The sequence below is a fragment of the Sebastes umbrosus genome, chromosome 17, assembly GCF_015220745.1.
Source record: "Sebastes umbrosus isolate fSebUmb1 chromosome 17, fSebUmb1.pri, whole genome shotgun sequence".
In the NCBI taxonomy this organism is placed as follows: Eukaryota; Metazoa; Chordata; class Actinopteri; order Perciformes; family Sebastidae; genus Sebastes; species Sebastes umbrosus.
The window spans coordinates 12,770,793-12,790,763 of NC_051285.1; the positions used below are offsets into that span (position 1 = coordinate 12,770,793).

General features: G+C 39.8%; 2 protein-coding genes across 2 annotated transcripts; one reads left to right on the top strand and one right to left on the bottom strand.

The window, feature by feature from the left end:
- Positions 1-484: 484 nt before the first annotated feature.
- LOC119475134 (von Willebrand factor A domain-containing protein 7-like) lies at positions 485-13,263 on the bottom strand. The gene is made up of 16 exons (XM_037747584.1): positions 12,891-13,263; positions 11,776-11,963; positions 10,127-10,393; positions 9,718-9,811; positions 9,434-9,568; positions 9,068-9,254; positions 8,790-8,959; positions 7,912-8,024; positions 7,686-7,802; positions 6,613-6,831; positions 6,396-6,528; positions 5,942-6,091; positions 4,727-4,819; positions 4,363-4,640; positions 3,958-4,251; positions 485-1,687 (listed from the first exon to the last, which is right to left on the bottom strand). Exons 2-16 carry the CDS (start codon positions 11,950-11,952, stop codon positions 1,268-1,270), a joined length of 2,847 nt encoding a protein of 948 aa, XP_037603512.1. The 5' UTR covers positions 11,953-11,963; positions 12,891-13,263; the 3' UTR covers positions 485-1,267.
- Positions 13,264-15,810: 2,547 nt separating this feature from the next.
- LOC119475135 (protein ABHD15) lies at positions 15,811-19,670 on the top strand. Its single transcript, XM_037747586.1, has 3 exons — positions 15,811-16,999; positions 17,462-17,691; positions 17,796-19,670. Exons 1-3 carry the CDS (start codon positions 16,250-16,252, stop codon positions 18,532-18,534), a joined length of 1,719 nt encoding a protein of 572 aa, XP_037603514.1. The 5' UTR covers positions 15,811-16,249; the 3' UTR covers positions 18,535-19,670.
- The last annotated feature ends 301 nt before the right edge of the window (positions 19,671-19,971 follow it).

The following is a 19,971-nucleotide window of genomic DNA, read 5'->3' on the forward strand; positions in this document are numbered from 1 at the left end:
GGTCACATTTCTCTCCTTCAACTGTTGCCATACACTAGTGGTTCTCAACCTGGGGTGTGGGGACTCCCAGTGGTCCTTGAGGGAGTTCCAGGGGGGTCTCCAGAATAATGGGGAATAGTTTATTTTCACTATTTATTTCACTATAGAAGTGAGGCCAATGTGAGTAGGACTCCTAAAAGTGACTATTCAGGTTTCACATGTTTCACTTCCTCCACGGTTGTCTCCTCAACTGTAGTTGACAACTATTGAATTCTGGTCTTAATCATATCTAACAACCAAAATCTTTTCGGATGGAGGTCCCTGAAGCGAAATCTTGTCAAATTGTGGTCCATTTATCTAATGTTTATCAATGTAGGGGTCTTTGAAACGAAAAAGGTTGAGAACCACTGCCATACACCTTTCACCCAAACAGACCAGTGGTGACTAGTCAACATAAGTTTTTAAAATGTATTGTGTCATCATTTATGTCTTTTAATCACCTGTGTAAGAAGCAAACCTTCAGATGTTATTTATTTTAAAATGATCAAATTAATTTAATCATTCACCCAACAATACTATTCCACAACTTATTATTAGCAGTAGTACTCAAAATATGAATGAATGATCCTAAGTCTTAATCATAAGACATTCACAACCCCATTTAAGTTTTACAATTACACCAAGTACCCTGTAATACATACAGCACATGTTAAAAGCTTAAAGATAGATTTTAACATTAGCTTGACTGTATATCACCCAGGTGTACATACAGTACAGTCAGTTGCCAGTTTATTTGGTTCACCTAGTTAAATCCATTTATATCACCGAAGGAAGACCAAATTTTAGAAACACCTTTCAGTGCAACGCAATACAATTCAACAACACCACTGCCTCAAAAATGACCATAAAGTTGAATTATATATCTCTAAAATGGTTGCAATGAAAGCTGAACATTATAATTGAAAACATACAAAAACCGCAGTAGTATAGTGATGGTAATAGACGGTATATTCTATTTACCATGGTACAAGTAATGTGTCATGGCTCTGAGTGCTTTGACACAAAAATTTAATATTCTGCATTTTTAGCTTCTTAGTTGCATATCTTTAGGTGTTTTGGTCGTACAAAACTTGCACTTTGTTGTATCGGCCTGCATTAGTTTTAGCTATGTATATGTACCTAATAAACTGGCAACTGAGTGTATATAGTATGTAGCTAACTTTAAAAACCAAAAGAACATTTTCAAATGCAAGTCTTCCTCGCACTAACATTCTCAGTTGATCCCCATTTAAAATGGTAAATTGAGCCCTAGGATTGTGATGCTAAAGCAAAGAAGAAGAGACTGAACTGCTCTGGTAGACAAAGACACAACAGGTGCTGCTGCTGGAGGCCGAGTGCTGTTGGTGGCTGTTTTCCGGACACTGTAGGAACAGGAGGCTACATTACCCACCCGATCCACAACCAGCAGCTCCACATCAGGCGAACAGCAAGATGAATTGTAGGACACCAGCGTTATGTTCTCGTTGCCAGCGGCCAGGCTGGTGCTCAAGGTCCCGTTGCCCTGTCTGAGGCTAACGCGGTCGACACCCGTTCCGTTAGCCCCATCAGTCACCTGAACAGAGAGCTTCCACATTGATAAGCTGCAGATATCAGAGCAGTTGGACTGCAGGCTGAGCAGCTGGCACATCGACGGAGTGAAATCCGTCACCTATGAGGTGAAAAAATAGATAAAGTCAGCTGGTTTCACATCAGTGATGGAACCAATAAACACTACGATGAAAGGATTAAATAAGCTAGAATGATCATTCACTGCCTTAAATGTACAGTGTGTAGGATTTGGCGGCATCTAGTGGTGTGGCTGCAGATTGCAACCAACTGAGTACCCCTCCTCTCACTCCTCCCTTTCCAAGACTACAGTAACTTGAGCCGCCGAGTGCAAAACCATGGTAAAGTTGTTCGCCTCGCTCAGAGGCCATCCTTACTATAACAACACTACTTTAGGAGCAACGGAAGTCAGACGGCGGCTGGCGGTACCACAGTTTTGCACTCTGCGGCTCACGTTACCGCAGTTTCACAAGCCACTACGGTGGCCTTCAGTTAACGTAAAAACACGAAAGGCTCTATCTAGAGTCAGTGTTTGGTTTGTCCATTCTGGGCTACTGTAGAAACATGCCGGAGCAACATGGCGGAAGAGGATCCGCTCACTAAGTACACACGTGGACAAAATTGTTGGTACCCTTCCGTTAAAGAAAGAAAAACCCACAATGGTCACTGAAATAACTTGAAACTGACAAAAGTAATAATAAATAAAAATCTACTGAAAATTAACTAATGAAAATCAGACATTGCTTTTGAATTGTGGTTCAACAGAATCTTTTTAAAAAACAAACTAATGAAACTGGCCTGGACAAAAATGATGGTTCCCTTAACTTAATATTTTGTTGCACAACCTTTCGAGGCAATCACTGCAATCGAGTGATTTCTGTAACTCTCAATGAGACTTCTGCACCTGTCGACAGGTATTTTGGCCCACTCCTTGTGAGCAAACTGCTCCAGCTGTCTCAGGTTTGAAGGGTGCCCTCTGCGAATGCATGTTTCAGCTCCTTCCACAGATGTTCAATAGGATTTGGATCAGGGCTCATAGAAGGCCACTTCAGAACAGTCCAATATTTTGTTCTTAGCCATTCTTCGGTGTTTTTAGCTGTGTTTTGGGTCATTATCCTGTTGGAGGACCCATGACCTGCGACTGAGACCAAGCTTTCTGACACTGGGCAGCACATTTCGCTCCAGAATGCCTTGATAGTCTTGAGATTTCATTGTACCCTGCGCAGATTCAAGACACCCTGTGCCAAATGCAGCAAAGCATCCCTAGAACATAACCGAGCCTCCTCCATGTGTCACATTAGGTACAGTGTTCTTTTCTTTGTATGCTTCATTTTTGCGTCTGTGAACATAGAGCTAATGTGACTTGCCAAAAAGCTCCAGTTTTGTCTCATCTGTCCAAAGGACATTCTCCCAGAAGCTTTGTGGCTTGTCAATATGCATTTTGGCAAATTCCAGTCTCGCTTTTTTATGATTTGGTGTCCTCCTCGGTTGTCTTCCATTAAGTCCACTTTGGCTCAAACAGCGACGGATGGTGCAATCTGACACTGATGTACCTTGACCTTGGAGTTCACCTCTAATCTCTTTGGAAGTTGTTCTAGGCTCTTTGGTTACCATTCGTATTATCCGTCTCTTCAATTTGTCATCAATTTTCCTCTTGCGGCCACGTCCAGGGAGGTTGGCTACAGTCCCATGGACCTTAAACTTCTGAATAATATGTGCAGCTGTAGTCACAGGAACATCAAGCTGCTTGGAGATGGTCTTAGAGCCTTTACCTTTAACATGAAGGTCTATAATTTTCTTTCTAATCTCCTGAGACAACTCTCTCCTTAGCTTTCTGTGGTCCATGTTCAGTGTGGTACACACCATGACACCAAACAGCACAGTGACTACTTTTCACCCTTTAAATAGGCAGACTGACTGATTACAAGTTTGAAGATACCTGTGATGCTATTTACAGGACACACCTTAGTTTAATATGTCCCTATGGTCAAATTATTTTACATCTTTTCTACCATCATTTTTGTCTAGGCCAGTTTCATTAGTTTGTTTTTTAAAATGATTCTGTTGAACCACAATTCAAAAACAATAGCTGATTTTCATTAGTTAAGTTTCAGTAAATTTTTATTTATTATTACTTTTGTCAGTTTCAAGTTATTCAGTGACCATTGTGGGTTTTTCTTTCTTTAATGGAAGGGTACCAACAATTTTGTCCACCTGTGTAGCTATAAATGGCTCATTCTAAGCTAACGAAAACACAACCAACCATTAAAAAACATAATTATGAATATTATATTCCATTTCTGCTAATAGATCCCCCCAAATTTATACACTGATCCTTTAAGATTTATTGAGATGTGATTTGTGATGAGTTACCTTTTTAAGGACAGTGAAGCGCTGCACTACATAGTTTGTGTCTGCGCCTCCCGAAGCCTCGGCCTCAATGGTCAGGGTGACGTCAGTACCAGACGGGGTGTTAGCAGGTGCGGTGATGTTCACTGTGCCGTTAGCAATGCCTCCAGTTGCCAGGACTAACCTGGACGGGAAAGTTAAACTAAAACCTTGGTCATTGGTCACTCGGATGGTGAAGGTTCCTCCTGCACCACTCGTCGTAACAGAGAAGGGAACTGAAAGTTGTGTTCCTGGTTCTAAGACGCTAATTGAATCAGGCTAAAAGTGGAAGGAAAACAGTCAGTATCAGTTGTATATTTAAAAGACTGTGGCAGAGCAACGTATCTTAAAGTCATATCATAGGATTTTAGATAGATGCATTTTACTTACAGTAGTAACAGTCACAGCAGATGCTTTGATGTTGGTGGGGAACTGCCTTTGGAAGAGCACTGGGGACGCTCTGGAGGAACCAGTGCTGCTCTGCCCCTTCACGAGCACCACAAAATCCTGTGCTGGTACCCTGTCAAACCGAGCTAAGAAGTCTCCTCCGCCCTGAGCCTCCACCTTGCCATTAACCGCTCCTGACCCCGACGATTCAACTAGAATGACTTCTGTCACCATGGCTGAGTCACTCCCGGTTATTGTCACGATCATGCTCCCATTAACACCTTCAGAAAAAGAAAACAAATCCACTGAAATATACTGAAGTGAATGGGCAAATTACTTTGGCATATTCAAATTCTGTTTCCTTTACCAGCTCTGGGACGATTGTCTACAACATCAAATCCTCCAAACAGGCCCTGCGATGCCTCCAAAAAGTCAAACAGGAAGTCAATGGGACTCTTACCTGAAAAGAATATCAACCAAAGATGCAACATGCAGGACATAGCATTAGCATTGTGTGATTTGGATGAACCAGCCTTTCAAGGTAAGTGATAGTTACACCTAAAACAATAATAAAGTTAAGTAATAACTAAGAGTATAGGAGCAAAGAGGCAAAACTCCAGTGCTTTTTTTGACAATAGCCACTAGATGGCGCTGCGGTAGTCCATTGCCATGGATGTATAAAGAGACATCTGTAAATTAGAGGATGATGGGTTTTTTTTTAGGTAAATCAACTTCCCAGTACGAACTTAAATAGCCCTCATCTATATTGTTTTGTCCTAAAAGTTGTAAAATTCACTAATAGCCAAATCAAGAGTTATTTTCCACGGCATAAAGAGCCAAAGGACTGCACGTCCATATGATACATGCGGTTCTGCCGGCTTCCTGCTAGCTGTCTGCGGCTGTAATAATGGATATATTGGCTGTAATTCATCATTTTTATTATCTTATAATACACCCATGGGCTGTATGCTGTAGGCCTGTACCGTGGTGGATGTATTAACGTCTCTGTTCCTAAACAACTAGCTATAGGCCAGTAGCTAGTAGCGCTAGTAGCATGATATAAACAGTATGTAATGTAATTGTAGGCTATTTACTAACATGCAGGACAAAAATACAGGACACATCATCTTACACATCCATGGTCTGTGGTCTATTGTACATCTATTTTGGAGGTTCTTGACATGAAAAAGATTGAGATTGTTCTCAAAATCTGTGGGCTGGATTTTTCTTACTTCCATTTATGTCCACCGCTCACTTTATGCTCCTCTGGGAAGCAGCCAGGCAAAAAAGTTTAATAAAGAAATCAGTAAATAAGTAAATAGTTAGCATATTTATAATATTTCTATTGTTCAACACAGGCTAAACAGCCTCGGTTGAGACATTAAAATTATGACAATAGACTAGAAATCATTTTGTTTTACTTTTGTACATTACTTTGTAGGCGGATGTTTAACTGGCTTCTGGTAGTCGCTTTCAGTCCAAAATGGCGGAGGCGTAGCTCAGCTGCTGGGCGCCGACGTTGCAATGGAACAAACAATTGACTTTCACTTCTTAGCAATATACGATCTTTATAAGTTCTCACCTATGACCTTCAGCGAGTAGGGATTAGTTGACACCATTTTAATTTCCCAAAGTCCAGCTTGTGTGTTTAGCTGCAGAGTCTTGAAGTTTCCCACTGACTGGGATGCAGTGATCAGAGATCCTGTGGTGTTAGTGCTCTCCTGAGACACACCTAAAAGCAAAGTCATGGCAAGAAATGAAGCAAACTGGTTAAAAGGCCAAGAGTTAAACAAACATTTTCATTTCTAACATTTCAGTTTCTTAGATGAGTTATGAAGTAGTAGCGTGCATCGTTGTCTACTGCACTTAATACTACCACCAGATGGGGTCAGGAATTTTCACACTAGGTGGCTTTAAAATACCTTTTCTATGCCAATACACAACATCAACATATTATTCTGCTTTAAAATGATTTTAGTGTGATTTGTAAATTATTGCTTATTAACTGCTACAATGATACAACACAGAAGTATCACCTGAGGGACTGATGAGAGTGAAGATGACAGAGCTCCCAGTGATGTAAACTGTGAGGTTTCTTACTGACTCATCAACTGTGAAAGTGAAATTTTCGGCCTTTCCTGGAGTCCTGGCTGCCTGCAGAAGGGTCACCTAGGAGGTTGAATGAAACTGGTGACGCAACTGCATTTTTTTGGAACCAGAAAAGTCATTAGTGGCAAGTGAGAGTGTTAATACCAGAGAGGAGCTGGAGGACTGTGTTATGATGCTGGTGGCCACTGGGAGCTGACTCTTTCCGACTTCAATAGCCAGACCTCCTGACGCCTGAGCCAGCTCTCTGTACAGCTGGTCATCTGTTCTCACCATCCGTTGTTGTTGTTGTTGTTGTTGTTGACCGCCATCACCACTCTGTCTTCGACGACGAAGTCCCAGTAAGCCAGTAAGCATGAAGTTCACCTGAAAAAAATCAGAAAAATGGTAAGGAAGCCAACTCATAGGGCTTTACGTTTTAAAGAGGACCTATTATGCTCATTTTCAGGTGCATACTTTTATTTTGAGTTTCTACTAGAACATGTTTACATGCGTTAATGTTCAAAAAACGCTTTACTTTTCTCATACTAGCTTTGTGCCAGTATCTTCACGCTACAACCTCCGGAAGATTGATGGCGTTAATGCGTGAAAGAATTTGTGGTGTTAAAACAAATTTGCGTTAAAGCGTTATTATCGCGTTAACTTTGACAGCCCTAGTTGTAATATACATAATGATATATGTTATGCAGTCAATATTTTTTAGCTATGCTTGCACCTTGTGATGGCTCTGAGGATGTTCAGTGTTGGACAGTCCACCACTTTGGTCCAAATATTGGATTAATTGTCACGAAATTTGGTACAGACATTCACGTACCCCCCAGGGTAAATTTTAAATAACAGCTGATTCTTTAACATTTTCATCGAGCGCCATAAATCAGGTCAATTATTATTATTTTAATTTATGACAAAATATCTGCAAAACTACATTCCCATAAGCCTCAGCTGAACTTCGTGTTTAATGCTAATTAGGAAATGTTATCTTGCTAACACGCTAACCTACAATGGAGAATATTACCTACTACTCATCAGTATGTTAACACTGTCACTGTGAGAATGGTAACATGCTGACTTTAGCATTTAACGCAATACACTGCTGTGCCTACTCACTCAGTGTCTATACACTCTTATGACAGTACAGGCAAGTTTTTACATTATGAGTTTCTTTTACTTTACACTATCATTTTCTACACCATATGTTTTTGGAGAGAGTAGATACTCACCACTGACTTGGTCCGCTCGATGACTGCGATCACTGTGCTTTTCAGGTGTTGGTCTTTAGCGGCTGCATCAGTGAAGAGGAAGATCTCAGAATTGGGAGGAGCACCAGTTAAAGCCAACTGTATGAGCAAGAGAGGACAGCAATGATACAGAAGTTGTACTTTTTTTTTTGTCTTATCAAGTTTTGCAGAGACAGATTTTGAAGTAGTCTCAAAGACATCACAGCACCTGAAGCCCTGAAAGACTCATTTCCGGAAAATCTCCTCCACCGCTTGCCGATAGTGAATTAATAGCATTCCTGAAGACGTTTGGGTCTGTAGTCCTTGTCAGTGGCCCAAAATCTGAGGTTCAAGTGGAGATAGGAAATATCAATTAGTTAAATCTTCATCTTGTGCTTGTGTTTGTTGAGTACTTTATGATTTACTGATACTGCCATTGTTCTTATTGTATTGCTGACATATTATTTGAACAATCATAATATACCATATTTCATTGAGTTAGTTGCAGGTTAGCCGGTAAGAAGTTAAAGAGCAAATTTATAAATTTTATAGTGCAATCATCCTGTTACTCCGCTTCAGAGGGAAACTAAAATTACCGCCTTATGGCTGTATGCCTCAACAAACCAGTCAAGTTACAGTTTACATCCATGTCAGTCCAAAATGTCATCACTTCATCATTTTATCCTATTAGACATTTGTGTGAAATTGTAATAATTAGCACATGAATTCTTGAGTTGTGGTGTTTCACGTTTCAAAGGTCACAATGACCTTTGACCACCAAAATCTAATCAGTTAATCCTGGAGTCCAAGAGGACATTTGTGTCAAATTTGAAGAAATTCGCTCAAGGCGTTCCTCAGATTTTAGCATTCAAGAGAACAGGACGGACATGAAGTTACAGTGACCTTGACATTTGACCATTGACAACCAAAATTGTATCAGTTCGTCCATGAGTCCATGTGGATGAATGAATGGAGCGGACGTACATACGTACGTACAATGGACAACCTGAAAACATAATGCCTACAGCCACGGCTATTGCCGGCACGGAGGCATAAAACCAAACTAGACAGGATTGTAAAGATTTTTCTGGGGCATAAAGAGCCTACCTGGATCGTTGAAAGGTACAAGAATGTAAACTGAGGGCTCATCTTCTGTTCCCACTTTACTGTTGATTATAGAGGAAGCGAGGGTCCTCACTGTTGCAATGTCATCCCTCATGCTTCCTGTCGTGTCGATCACGAAGCAAAGAGCTTTACCTTTGGAGATTCCCATCATCCTGAGGGATAAAGAGAGAACGGAAACAAAGAGATAAGTGATTTTAAAAAAACTTTGGGATCCACCTCCTTACAGTACGTAACTGAAACATGCAGAATGGGTTTCATACTGGAGAAACGGTCTGTCACCAGCTGCCCCTCGAATGTCCTCCAGCAGCTCACTGGTTGCAGCAATCGCCAACCTCGCTGCTTGCATGTGGAGGTGTCCGTGGCTGGAGTTCAGAGTGTCTTTGTTGATCCCACCTCTGGGTTCAATTTGACTTGTTTCATCATATTTACCTCCATGGCTGCATTTTCCTGTTAGAAATATAATAAAATGTTTCATACAGCTTTAAATATCTCTCTTCTTCAGACAATATCAGGGAAGAGACTATTCTTTCTGTGAATGTGTGTTTTTAGCTAGCAGCATGGCTCTAGGGATAATAATAATAAATTAAATACAAATCTTTAGGTAGGCTGGTAGGTATGTCATTTACCTGCTGGTTTGGTGGATAAAACAGGCACAAAATCAAAATATCCCGAGGTAAGTATCTTTTCCCGTAGGATATCCTCCAAAATGTTGTCCCTGCAGTCGTCTCCATTACAGTTGCGACAGGTTGCTCTAGTTACAGCTGTGGGAAGGAACAACGGGTTAGTATTTTCTGTAATAAAATGATATCTCACCCTCCAATCACATAATTATTTTTCCTCATCTCGGGTTCTTATTGTTTCAGTAGCCTAACACAACCAAACACACACTGATATTACATGATCTCGTTACCTGCTATGTTACCAATGTTGGTGCCTGGTCTGATCAGATTGGGGTTTGGGAGTGTGTTTCCCATTTCTACCCAGTTACTATGACTGTAGAAGTCCTACAGTATTATCAAAAAAGAAAGACAAGTTACTGGTAAATACAACACAATAGCAGCGTCTATATTACATCTCTTAATACCAAGATCGGGTTTCAGAACTCTTCACTAAGCCATTTTTAAAGATGTTCCCTTGGCTGTTGCACATAAATTGTAGTGTATACAATTTTGAAAGAAATTTGCAAACAGGCCTATAGAAATGCACCGTCTGCTGCTCGCTGAACTCGACTGAGTTTTAGTTTTGAAATGGAACATTTGTGTACGAAACTGTTAAAAATACTGCAATGAAAACAAAACGAATAATAGAAAGAAGGCTACCTGTAAAGGGTGGCAGATTACTCCCAGTTGTTTTCTCGCCGCCTCAAAGTTCTCCCGCTGGTTGCTGGCCTTCACAGCTGCTAATCCGTCTGTGATGATTTGTCGTCCCTCTGTAAAATTCTCATTGTCAAAGTGATAGCGTGGGTCAAAGAAAAAACGAAAGTCTACTCGCCGATTCCTTTTCTGAATTAATTTAATGGTTTTGCGGAAGCTCTTGGATGATTTTGACGCTTCACATGCAGCAACAACAGACTCAACAGTCAAAGTCTGTGGACACACACAATTAATAATGAATAATTATCAATTACACAGGCACTGGTCATTTGAAATAAAAAGTCTGTAACACTTAATAATAACTGTCATTAATAAATGGTAAATTGACAGGTAATTAAACATTCATTAATAGTTATTTTACTGTTAACAAACAATGAAATGATAATTAATATGGTTACTTATTATTAGTAATGCTATAATTTGTTGTTTTAACGGTTTATTGTTGTACATATTATAACATTTTATATACTATATTAAGCATTTGTTAATGATTACCAGATGATTTGTAAACCTTTAAGAAATTGTTTGTAAAATATCAACAAACATTACATAGATATTTGCAATAATTTGCTAATTCTTAATGGTTAATAATTGGTTTGTAAACGTCTATAAACATTGTTTGGATGGCAATTATAAAGTTGCAACTGATGATTATAATACCTTATTAAATGGTTATTAAATACTTTGTAAAGCGTCTATAAACATTATTTAGGTAGTTAATACTTTGTTAATGGTTACTAATTGGTTTCTGGTCCATCTATCTATGTAATGTTTATATATGTTTTACAAACAATTTCTTAAAATTTTCAGAATCATATGGTTATCACTAACAAATATTTAAAGCATCAGTGGGTGGAGATGGAGCAAATAGGATTAAAAAAAAATATTTTTAAAACACGGTCACTATATCCTGACAGAAGTGCATGAGACAGGTAATCTGAAAAGATCATGAGCCTCTGTGTCTTCTGGTGCTCCTAATGCGGCAGCCATGCTAAGATCTCTTAAGGAAATACCAAGCACCCCCCACAAGCTGGAGCGCAGCCAATAGGAACGCTCTCTCTCTGAAATGACCTGTGATTGGCCAAAGTCTCCCGTCATGGGCTAGATTTTTTAAGGCCTGAAAACAGAGCCACGAGGAGGTGCAGAAGTCTAGTTTTCCCTCAGAACACTTGAATTACAATATGCTGAAAGGTTATTATGATGCCAAAAATATTCTGCCTACTGCCACTTTAATAAAGTAAATCAAATGTGATAATGTGTGCAACAATAAACTGTTAATAAATAGTTTACTAATGAATGAAATTGTTATCATCTCTCAGCTATTATACAATATATAATTTATAAATGTATTATTCCACATTACAAAAACTAATGATAAAATAGTATAAATCATAGAATTACTAATAATTAGTAAACAATATTAATTATCATTTCAGTAAAATAACCATTAACTTAAGTTTAATTAACTATCAATTTACCATTTATTATTGATGGTTATTATAAAGAGTTACCACAAAGTCAATATAATATTATACATAATTGATATATGTAATAATTGAAAAAATATAATTGATATAAATGAATTTAATCCTTACAGGAAAAATGAAGTCTTTGCCCTCAGCCATGGCCAGAGAGCGGCACGCCTGTGCAGTGACATTTAAGATGGCTTCCTCAGTGATCTCCTGATGATTCAGAGAGACTCCACTGAATATATCAAACCCGAAAGCTCCAGTCTGCAGAAGTAGGAGACCCAACACAGCCAACCCAGACATCGCTGCAAAACCTGCCAGAGAGATTCAAAAACACAGCTAATTATACTGCTTATCAAAGATGGTCTATGAGGCTAACACAGTATTATTCAGTAGTCCAGAGAGTCAACTACAGATTACATTTGGTAATCCCTTTATTCATCCAAGAGGCTGATCCCTGAAGATTTAGTTGACAGGTTAACATTTCCCCTTAATTCACATTTTACCAAACTGAATTTGGTCAAATTTAAGATAAACTTTACTTCTTGCACACAAAGTTATTACAAAGATTTTTTTAGTAACCAAATATATAATTTCTTCTTGAGTTGACAAACCCTTTGATAGAACTGGATGTCAATAAATTTGTTCCTAATGACTTCATAACATTTTCTGTTTAAATGAGTGCTTTTTAAATAATAAATTCCACACACTAAGTAAGTAAATAACAATCAGAGGACAAGTTTAGATTTTTTTAGTTAACCAAATATATAATTTGTTTCCTGAGTTGACAAACCTTTGCGTAGAACTGGATGTAACGCAATAAATAATTGTTACCACAACAAATTCCCTCCGGCACTCGAAAAATCAGAGCAGCTCACACATCATTACTACAACAACTCATTATTTCACATTTACACAAAATGCACATCGATATGGATTTGGCATCTGGTTTTCTGGTCATTTGATGATGAATTCTAAGTTAAAGGACAACTAAACGTTATTTATTTTATAAACATTTATCATTATAATAAAAATGTACATTCTTACATCCTCAAAAATCCAAGACTTGGAAACAAAACACTAAAACAGTGACTAAAATTGATACTAACTAATCAATTTAACTTATTAAATGTAGTCTCAACAGTGTTGCATCATTAATTTAGATGCTGATTCATATAAAAAAAAAATATAAAAATCTGACTTTACATTACTTATAATGATCAGATATGAATATACTGTACCTTAGGGCTTGATGTCGTCTTGTGGACCCTCTATTGGGACAGCTAAATTTATAATGCTCCATGTCCAGGGTGGAGCCTTGACTGGAATGGACTGGTCAGACCTGTTGCCGTGGCATGAGAACACATCATGGTTATGATACGGATGAATACCCTCCATGTTTCTTTCACTATAGGTTCTAGTGACTAGAAGATATAGTTCCATCTAAAGTGGCTCGTTATCATAAAAAGCAAGTAGTACCTCCTACATTTCCCATTACAACACCAAACTGATTCATAAAAGATATCTAAGATATGTAAGGTGGTTAGTTGGTATATCTTTTGGATGATATTACATATAATATTATGTGACACTGGTGTTGATAGGGGCTGGGGATAAACAGAAGGCCACGCAGGCACAAATCATATCAAACACTGCAGGCAGAAACCTGCAGATACAAACTGGATGCTTTAAGATTTACTGTTCTTATATGGTTATAGAGCTTCGTTTGAATTCTTTAATTTTCACCTCATGACGACAGGTTGTGTGAGAAAACTGTTTTTGCAGTGAATGGATGTCATGACGGCAGATGATGGTATGTGTCTGTTTGAGTTTTTTCCATTGTAAAGATATGCAAGTTGGCAGGAATGGGAGTATGTCCTCCATCAGTCCTTTAATTAGACTGTAGAACAAACCATTATCTCAGTCATGAACTACATTCACTGGAAAAACAGATTTCTTGCACAACCTGTCATCATCAGAAGTGAAAATGAAAGAATTCAAACAGACACAGCAGAAAGCTCTGTCGTTTGCTTCTTTTAATAGTAACCTTATGAGCAGCATATCTTTAACCTTCATCCTACAGACTGGGATCCCCGCTGACCCCAGAGGTCTACTTTTTGTCATATCTCACAGGTGCTTTATTTTATTATTCCAATTTTTCATGACTTCATATAATTGTTTTCTGTTTAATTAGTGCTTTTCAAATAATACATTTCTCACACTACATAAGTAAATAAGTATGACACACTATCAGAGGGGTAGGAGCACTCTGTCAGTCATTTTGAAGGACACAGATGCAGCACACAGATTTTCCTTCTACATAATATGCAAATTAACTCTAACTTAAAGGAACAGTGTGTAGGATCTGGTGGTATCTAGCGGTGAGGTGAGGAGATTACAACCAACTGAAGCCTCTCTCGTGCGCCAAGCGTGTTGGAGAGCTACGGTGGCCCTCTCGAGAGCCATCTGGAGCAGAGCCAGTGCGTAGAGTGTGTGTGTACGTGGGAAGTGAGTGGTGAAGCAAGAGAGGGAGCGGCGGCGACGGCAGCGAGTAACGTTATCGACTCCAGCTCAAGCAGGAAAAGTTAACAGTGTTTGGTTTGTCCGTTCTGAGCTACGTAGAAACATGGCGAACTCCGTGGAGAGGACCTGCTCCCTATGTACATATAAAAGGCTCATTCTAAGCTAAAGAAAACATGATTCTTATTATCAGGTGATTATACACTAAAACAAAACATATTTATTAATATTATATTCCATTTCTGCCATTAGATCCCCTAATTGTTACACACTGGTCCTTTAAATAATATTTTTTTTCTGTATATGATATGAATTGCATAACTAATGAAAGTTTTGAGAAGAAATAAGTGAACATTTTACTATGCAGGCCTGGACTCTCATCAAACGTGTGCAATTTGGAAAAGATTTGACCTTGTGGAGTCGAGTTACAACAGTTTCTTTTTTTCATGTCGAAACATCAAAAGTCACCATGCCACCACAGCAACGCCGATGGATGTTTCTTACAGTAGTTTTTAGGCATTGTAGCTATCAACCAAATATTGTCAGGTGATTTGTTATTGTTCTATAGACAGAGTTTAAGCTATCACAGCTATCAAAATGTGTGACTCTCTGTTTTTATTATCTGAATAAACAGGGTGTGTGTGTGTATGTTTGAATTCTTTCATTTTATTGTGAGAAACCTGTTATGCAGTTGATGTGCTTTTGCTGTGCTTTAATTGTACTGTAGCACATACAGTATAATTAAAGGATTAATAGAGGACAACACTCAGCGACACTCATCGCATCAAAAGAGTTTTCAAAGCAAAGGTAAGTTTTGTAAATCAGGACAAAATGAACAATACTCCCTTCCAAGCAACTTACAAAGGGGATGATGATGCATTTAGTTAAAGATAGAATAAAACTGTCAAAGAAAATTTACAAGGTCTGCTGTATCAACAATCCAAACAATATTCACTAGGGCTGTCAAAGTTAACGCCTTATTATTAATAAGGCGTTAACACAAATTCCTTTTAACGCCACTCATTTCTTTAACTCATAAACGCAATCGATCTTCCGGACGTTGTACTGGACTGAGTTTTAAAACTAGAGTGAAGATGCTGGCATCATATGAAACTAAAAAACCTAAAGAATCTATTAGTACCAACCATGTCATACTAGCTTGTCACTATGGAGGTTGAATAACGCTCCAAATTTACCCTAAATTTTGGTGAGGAAAAACTGTTATGGCCATTTTCAAAGGGGTCCCTTGATCTCTGACCTCAAGATATGTGAATGAAAATGGGTTCTATGGGTACCCACGAGTCTCCCCTTTACAGACACGCCCACTTTATGATAATCACATGCAGTTTGGGGCAAGTCATAGTCAAGTCAGCACACTGACAGCTGTTGTTGCCTGTTGGGCTGCAGTTTGCCATGTTATGATTTGAGCATATTTTTTATGCTAAATGCAGTACCTGTGAGGGTTTCTGGACAATTTTAGTCATTGTTTTGTGTTATTAATTGATTTCCAATAATAACTATATACATACATTTGCATAAAGCAAGCATATTTGCCCACATCCATGTTGATAAGAGTATTAAATACTTGACAAATCTCCATTTAAGGTACATTTTAAACAAATAAAAAATGTGCAATTAATCGCGATTAAATATTCTAATTAGTTAACAGCCCTAATATTCACAGGTGAACTGAGGTAAGAATACAAAAGAAGTAACAGCAAGGTCAAAGACTATAATCATGTTGACATTAATGGGACAGATTTGTGTGTCCTGTGTTTGCTCAGTGTCTATCTGAACTTGTGCTTGCAGTAAATGATTTATGGAGGGAGGAGAAAGGGTGTAGGGGAGGAACAATTTACATGACCCACTATTTCCTCCAGTTCTCTTTTTTTTTATGTTTCTTTGATTGCCAATTGTTGAAGACTTAAAAAACTGGAGAAAGAATGTCTCACTGGTACATGAAGCAACAAGGCAGGCGTTTGTAGAATATGGGGCTCAGATGTAACTGAGGAAATCACAGCAACACTTCACAGAGAAAACATTGGATTTTATGTGAAACTACAATCTTCTTTACTTACCAATGGCATCATTTCTATTGGAATATTTGTTCTGTTTGTTCCCGTCGCTGCTACTTCTGCTGCTTTCTCTGGCTCTGCGCTGGCCCATGGTACGTTGTTGGACGAGGCTGGCTGTCAGGGCTGCAGGCTGGAGACTCTGGGTCATTATCTGCCTGATCCTGGAGCTGCCACTAGACAGGAATATAAGAGCACGGACCGAGGAGACTGGATCACCAGGAACAGATATTTCGTCTGGGTCAGGTCAGGCCTCAGATGGTCCCAGGTTCATCTGCAAACCCACTGCGCTGGCCAAATATCTGCTCCGGCACTGCGGCTCTCTGGCCAGGCCGAGACTGGCCTACTGGCCCAGGGGAGATCCCCACCTCCAGACTCTGTCCAGCCTGCTGTGTGGACAACATGGAGACACATTACAGTTCACTAGAGACAATCTCTTACTGAGAGACGGGGGGATTGTGGCTCTGGACTGGGCGGTGGGAACAAGACTGGGTGAGGTGGTCGGGAGGAAGAGGTGGGAGGGGAGGAAGGAGCATCAGTCAGGAGGAAAGGCGCTAGGCTGCTTCACCGCGACGCCTCCTGTCCTCCTCCTCATCACTGAGTCCTGGGGAGGGATGACCCCCCACCTAAATGTGCTGTGCCATCAGGCCGTGTGTCAGGGCTTTAATGTGGTGGTATTTCATGCTCGAGGCACAGCGGGGTGCCCACTGACCACAGCGCGACTGACTGAGTTTGGAGACCCAGCTGATCTTGAACAGGTATAGAAAGACGGCAGGTGTACACTCCTTTTTTATCATGTCATGTTTTGTTTTTTTTTTGAGATGGTGAGTTTAGTCAGCCAATTAGACTGTTGTCGGGCCATTAAATAGGCGTTATCGGTTACTATAACACCATAGATGTGGGTGAACAGGGTCCTACTACACCCATTAGTAGGGTTTATCATCTATTCACATGGTAGATCACCGAACGAAGGAATAAAAGAACACGACAGCGACCTCTAGTTACCGAAGTTATTAGGATTCATCCTCTGGGGACCAAGAATATCAAAATTTCATTGCAATCCTTCACACAGTTGTTGATACTTCAGTCTGGACCAAAGGTGGACCATCAGACACATTGCCATCCGTAGATGCTAGATGTTAACATGGTTAAAATCAACATTTTGTTCATTCAATGACTTAATTTTACCTGACAGTGATGACATCTTCTTCTATTTTCAGGCGGTGGCTTATGTCCACAGCCGCCACCCATCCTCTGTCATGGTTGCAGTGAGTGAGGGTTCAGGCTCTGGGATTCTTCTTTCCTACTTGGGAGAGTGTGGATCGAGTTCACACCTGACAGCAGCTGCAGCCGTCTCACCTGTGCTCCAGGGACAACTGTGGTTTGAAACCACCATGCCCCCCATTTATTGCTGGGGGGTGTTGCACCATCGGCAACTGCAGCTCAGGAGGTATGAGAAATCAAAGCAAAATGTATTAATAGTAGTTATGACATGATGTAATATGAAAAGGACCCAAAAAAATAAAACGTATTTCTTCACTTGGCATCATAAAGGTATGCAAGTTCCTTCAGAGGAGTCCTGGATGTGGACCGGGCCCTCAGCTGTTCCTCCCTCAGAGACTTTGAGGAAACTCTCTCCTGCTCTTCAGCCCAGCCTCAGCAGAAGGCTCCCAGACCTCTAATAAGCTCTCTAAACTCTGGATTGAGGTCAGGATCTCATTCCCCACGGGGCCTGGCACCCTCAGTGGCCTGGGCACTGGGAGAGAGGGCGTACCCAGCCAAGGACTGGGACAACTACTGGGAGAGGAACGAGCCACTGAGAGACGCAGATGAGGTGGCGATCCCTGTGCTCTGCATCCGCAGCCGTGACGATCCCCTCCTCCCGCCTGCCTCCACGTTGCCCCTTCACCTTTTCCAGAGCAATCCTCATTTCCTTCTGGTGCTGACGGACAGAGGAGGGCACTGTGGGTTCACTCTGGAGCGCCGAGAAGAGATGGAGGGAGGGGGGACTGGAAACGAGGTGGAGGAGGAAGGTAACTGGAGTAATATTGTGGTTCTGGAGTACTTCAGAGTGGTGTCTGATTTCCTTAAAGGGGAAGAGAGGGATGGGGTGAGCCTGGATAGTCCACTAGGAGAATATAGTGTAGGGCAGAAGAGCAGGACCAGCAACATGGCTGCCTCTCGCAGGAGGAGAGCCAACATGATGAGGAGACAAAGACTGCAGGTGCCTGAAGAGAGCAGCGCGGATGCAGAGGAAGAGAACTTCACCTGGAAGAGGTCGTACACACGATGAGGAGGAAGAAGATGAGATCTGCAGAGAGACACTTTGGACAATATTTGGGTTTTTTCCTTCTCAAGTTACATCTGTAGCTGGATGAAAGCACAGTCCTACAAACAACTGGAAAAGAAAGCTGATGGAAACAAAAACATTTTTTTTACAGAGCAAAATTAGTAAAAAAAATCAAGAGGACTAATGATCTTTGGTTAAGACAAACAAAATCACTCAGAACATGGCTTTACTCGTTTGAAACTCCAACAATAATTCTTTGGAAAACAAAAATGTGTTACTTACTACAGCAACAACTTTTCAGGCAATGTTGCTCCTACAAAAGAGGTTAAAAAGAGAGGTTATGCAAATTAAACAAGCAGTTTGAGGTTAAACACAATTCAAAGAGTTGCACTGTATCAATTAAAAATTGTAATATAATGACAATGATAGTGAACAGTGTAAAAGAATTCAAATATTTAGGTTAAGTTAAAGTTTTTTTTTGCTCCTCACACACAAAGTCACAATGGGACAAAGAAATATTAAAATTACTTTATTACAGATGATTCTTTATCCAGTAGCCCTCTTCCAACAAAAAATAGTAATTACAAACAAAATATTACATTTATCCCCTAAACTTTGTTTCTCAATTTCTTTTATACATTTTTAAATCACTTTGTCATCTGTAAGGAATAGCTTTTCTCTTCTGCTATGCAACATTCAGCTTTTTGCACAATCTATACAATTTAATACAGTTTAATACAGGTCTCTGGACTACGGAGAATAAAACAGCAAGATCCACCAAATGACAGGAGAGATAAAGGGAATACTGATAAACAGACTGTACAGAGACGTAACCCTGCCTCCCGCCGACTTTCAGCCAATCAGCAGCACCGAAGGGGATCACAGTAGACTCTTTGATCTGGTCAATCACTTGTGCAATCAGTGCAACTGATCCAGTTCAGAGTGACCGAGGTCTAAAGCTAGACTCTGCCCCCGACTGCCTCGCTTAACACCTGGGAGTTCTAGTAAACACAAGTCTAAAAACCTGCCACTCGTTTGGCCCTCTGCAGACATCATCTGGGAAATAAAATGACCCTTTCTGGCATAAAAAGGAAATAAAATACTATAGAAGTGGAAAAAGGGGTTGATAAAAGATGTTGGGTACAATGTTATACTGGCTGAAGGGAAAAGTGGGACCTGTTTTCTTTTTCTGTTTTCAGAGCTGAGCCAAGAAAAACAAAAGGATTTTAAATTCTGAGTGCAGGGTGGTAAGATTTAAAAAAAAAAAAAAAAAAAAAAATGCCAATACTTAAAGGTTTTATTGATAACATTTTTATGTAGACGAATATTTAAAAAACAATTTTTGATGAATTAATCATTTTAAAAATGTTGGCGGATCCAAAATAAATGTTTTGTTTATCTCTGTGGAAGATATCTGACGTTTGGTTGCCACTTCTAACA

Coding starts and splice junctions, on each gene's coding strand:
- LOC119475135 (XM_037747586.1), top strand. CDS start 16,250: ATGGCATCATTTCTATTGGAATATTTGTTCTGTTTGTTCCCGTCGCTG. Junction 17,000..17,461: donor ACCCAGCTGATCTTGAACAG/GTATAGAAAGAC, acceptor TTCTATTTTCAG/GCGGTGGCTTATGTCCACAG. Junction 17,692..17,795: donor CGGCAACTGCAGCTCAGGAG/GTATGAGAAATC, acceptor GGCATCATAAAG/GTATGCAAGTTCCTTCAGAG.
- LOC119475134 (XM_037747584.1), bottom strand. CDS start 11,952: ATGTCTGGGTTGGCTGTGTTGGGTCTCCTACTTCTGCAGACTGGAGCT. Junction 9,569..9,717: donor CAACATTGGTAACATAGCAG/GTAACGAGATCA, acceptor TCCTTCCCACAG/CTGTAACTAGAGCAACCTGT. Junction 4,252..4,362: donor CTGCTGTGACTGTTACTACT/GTAAGTAAAATG, acceptor TTCCACTTTTAG/CCTGATTCAATTAGCGTCTT.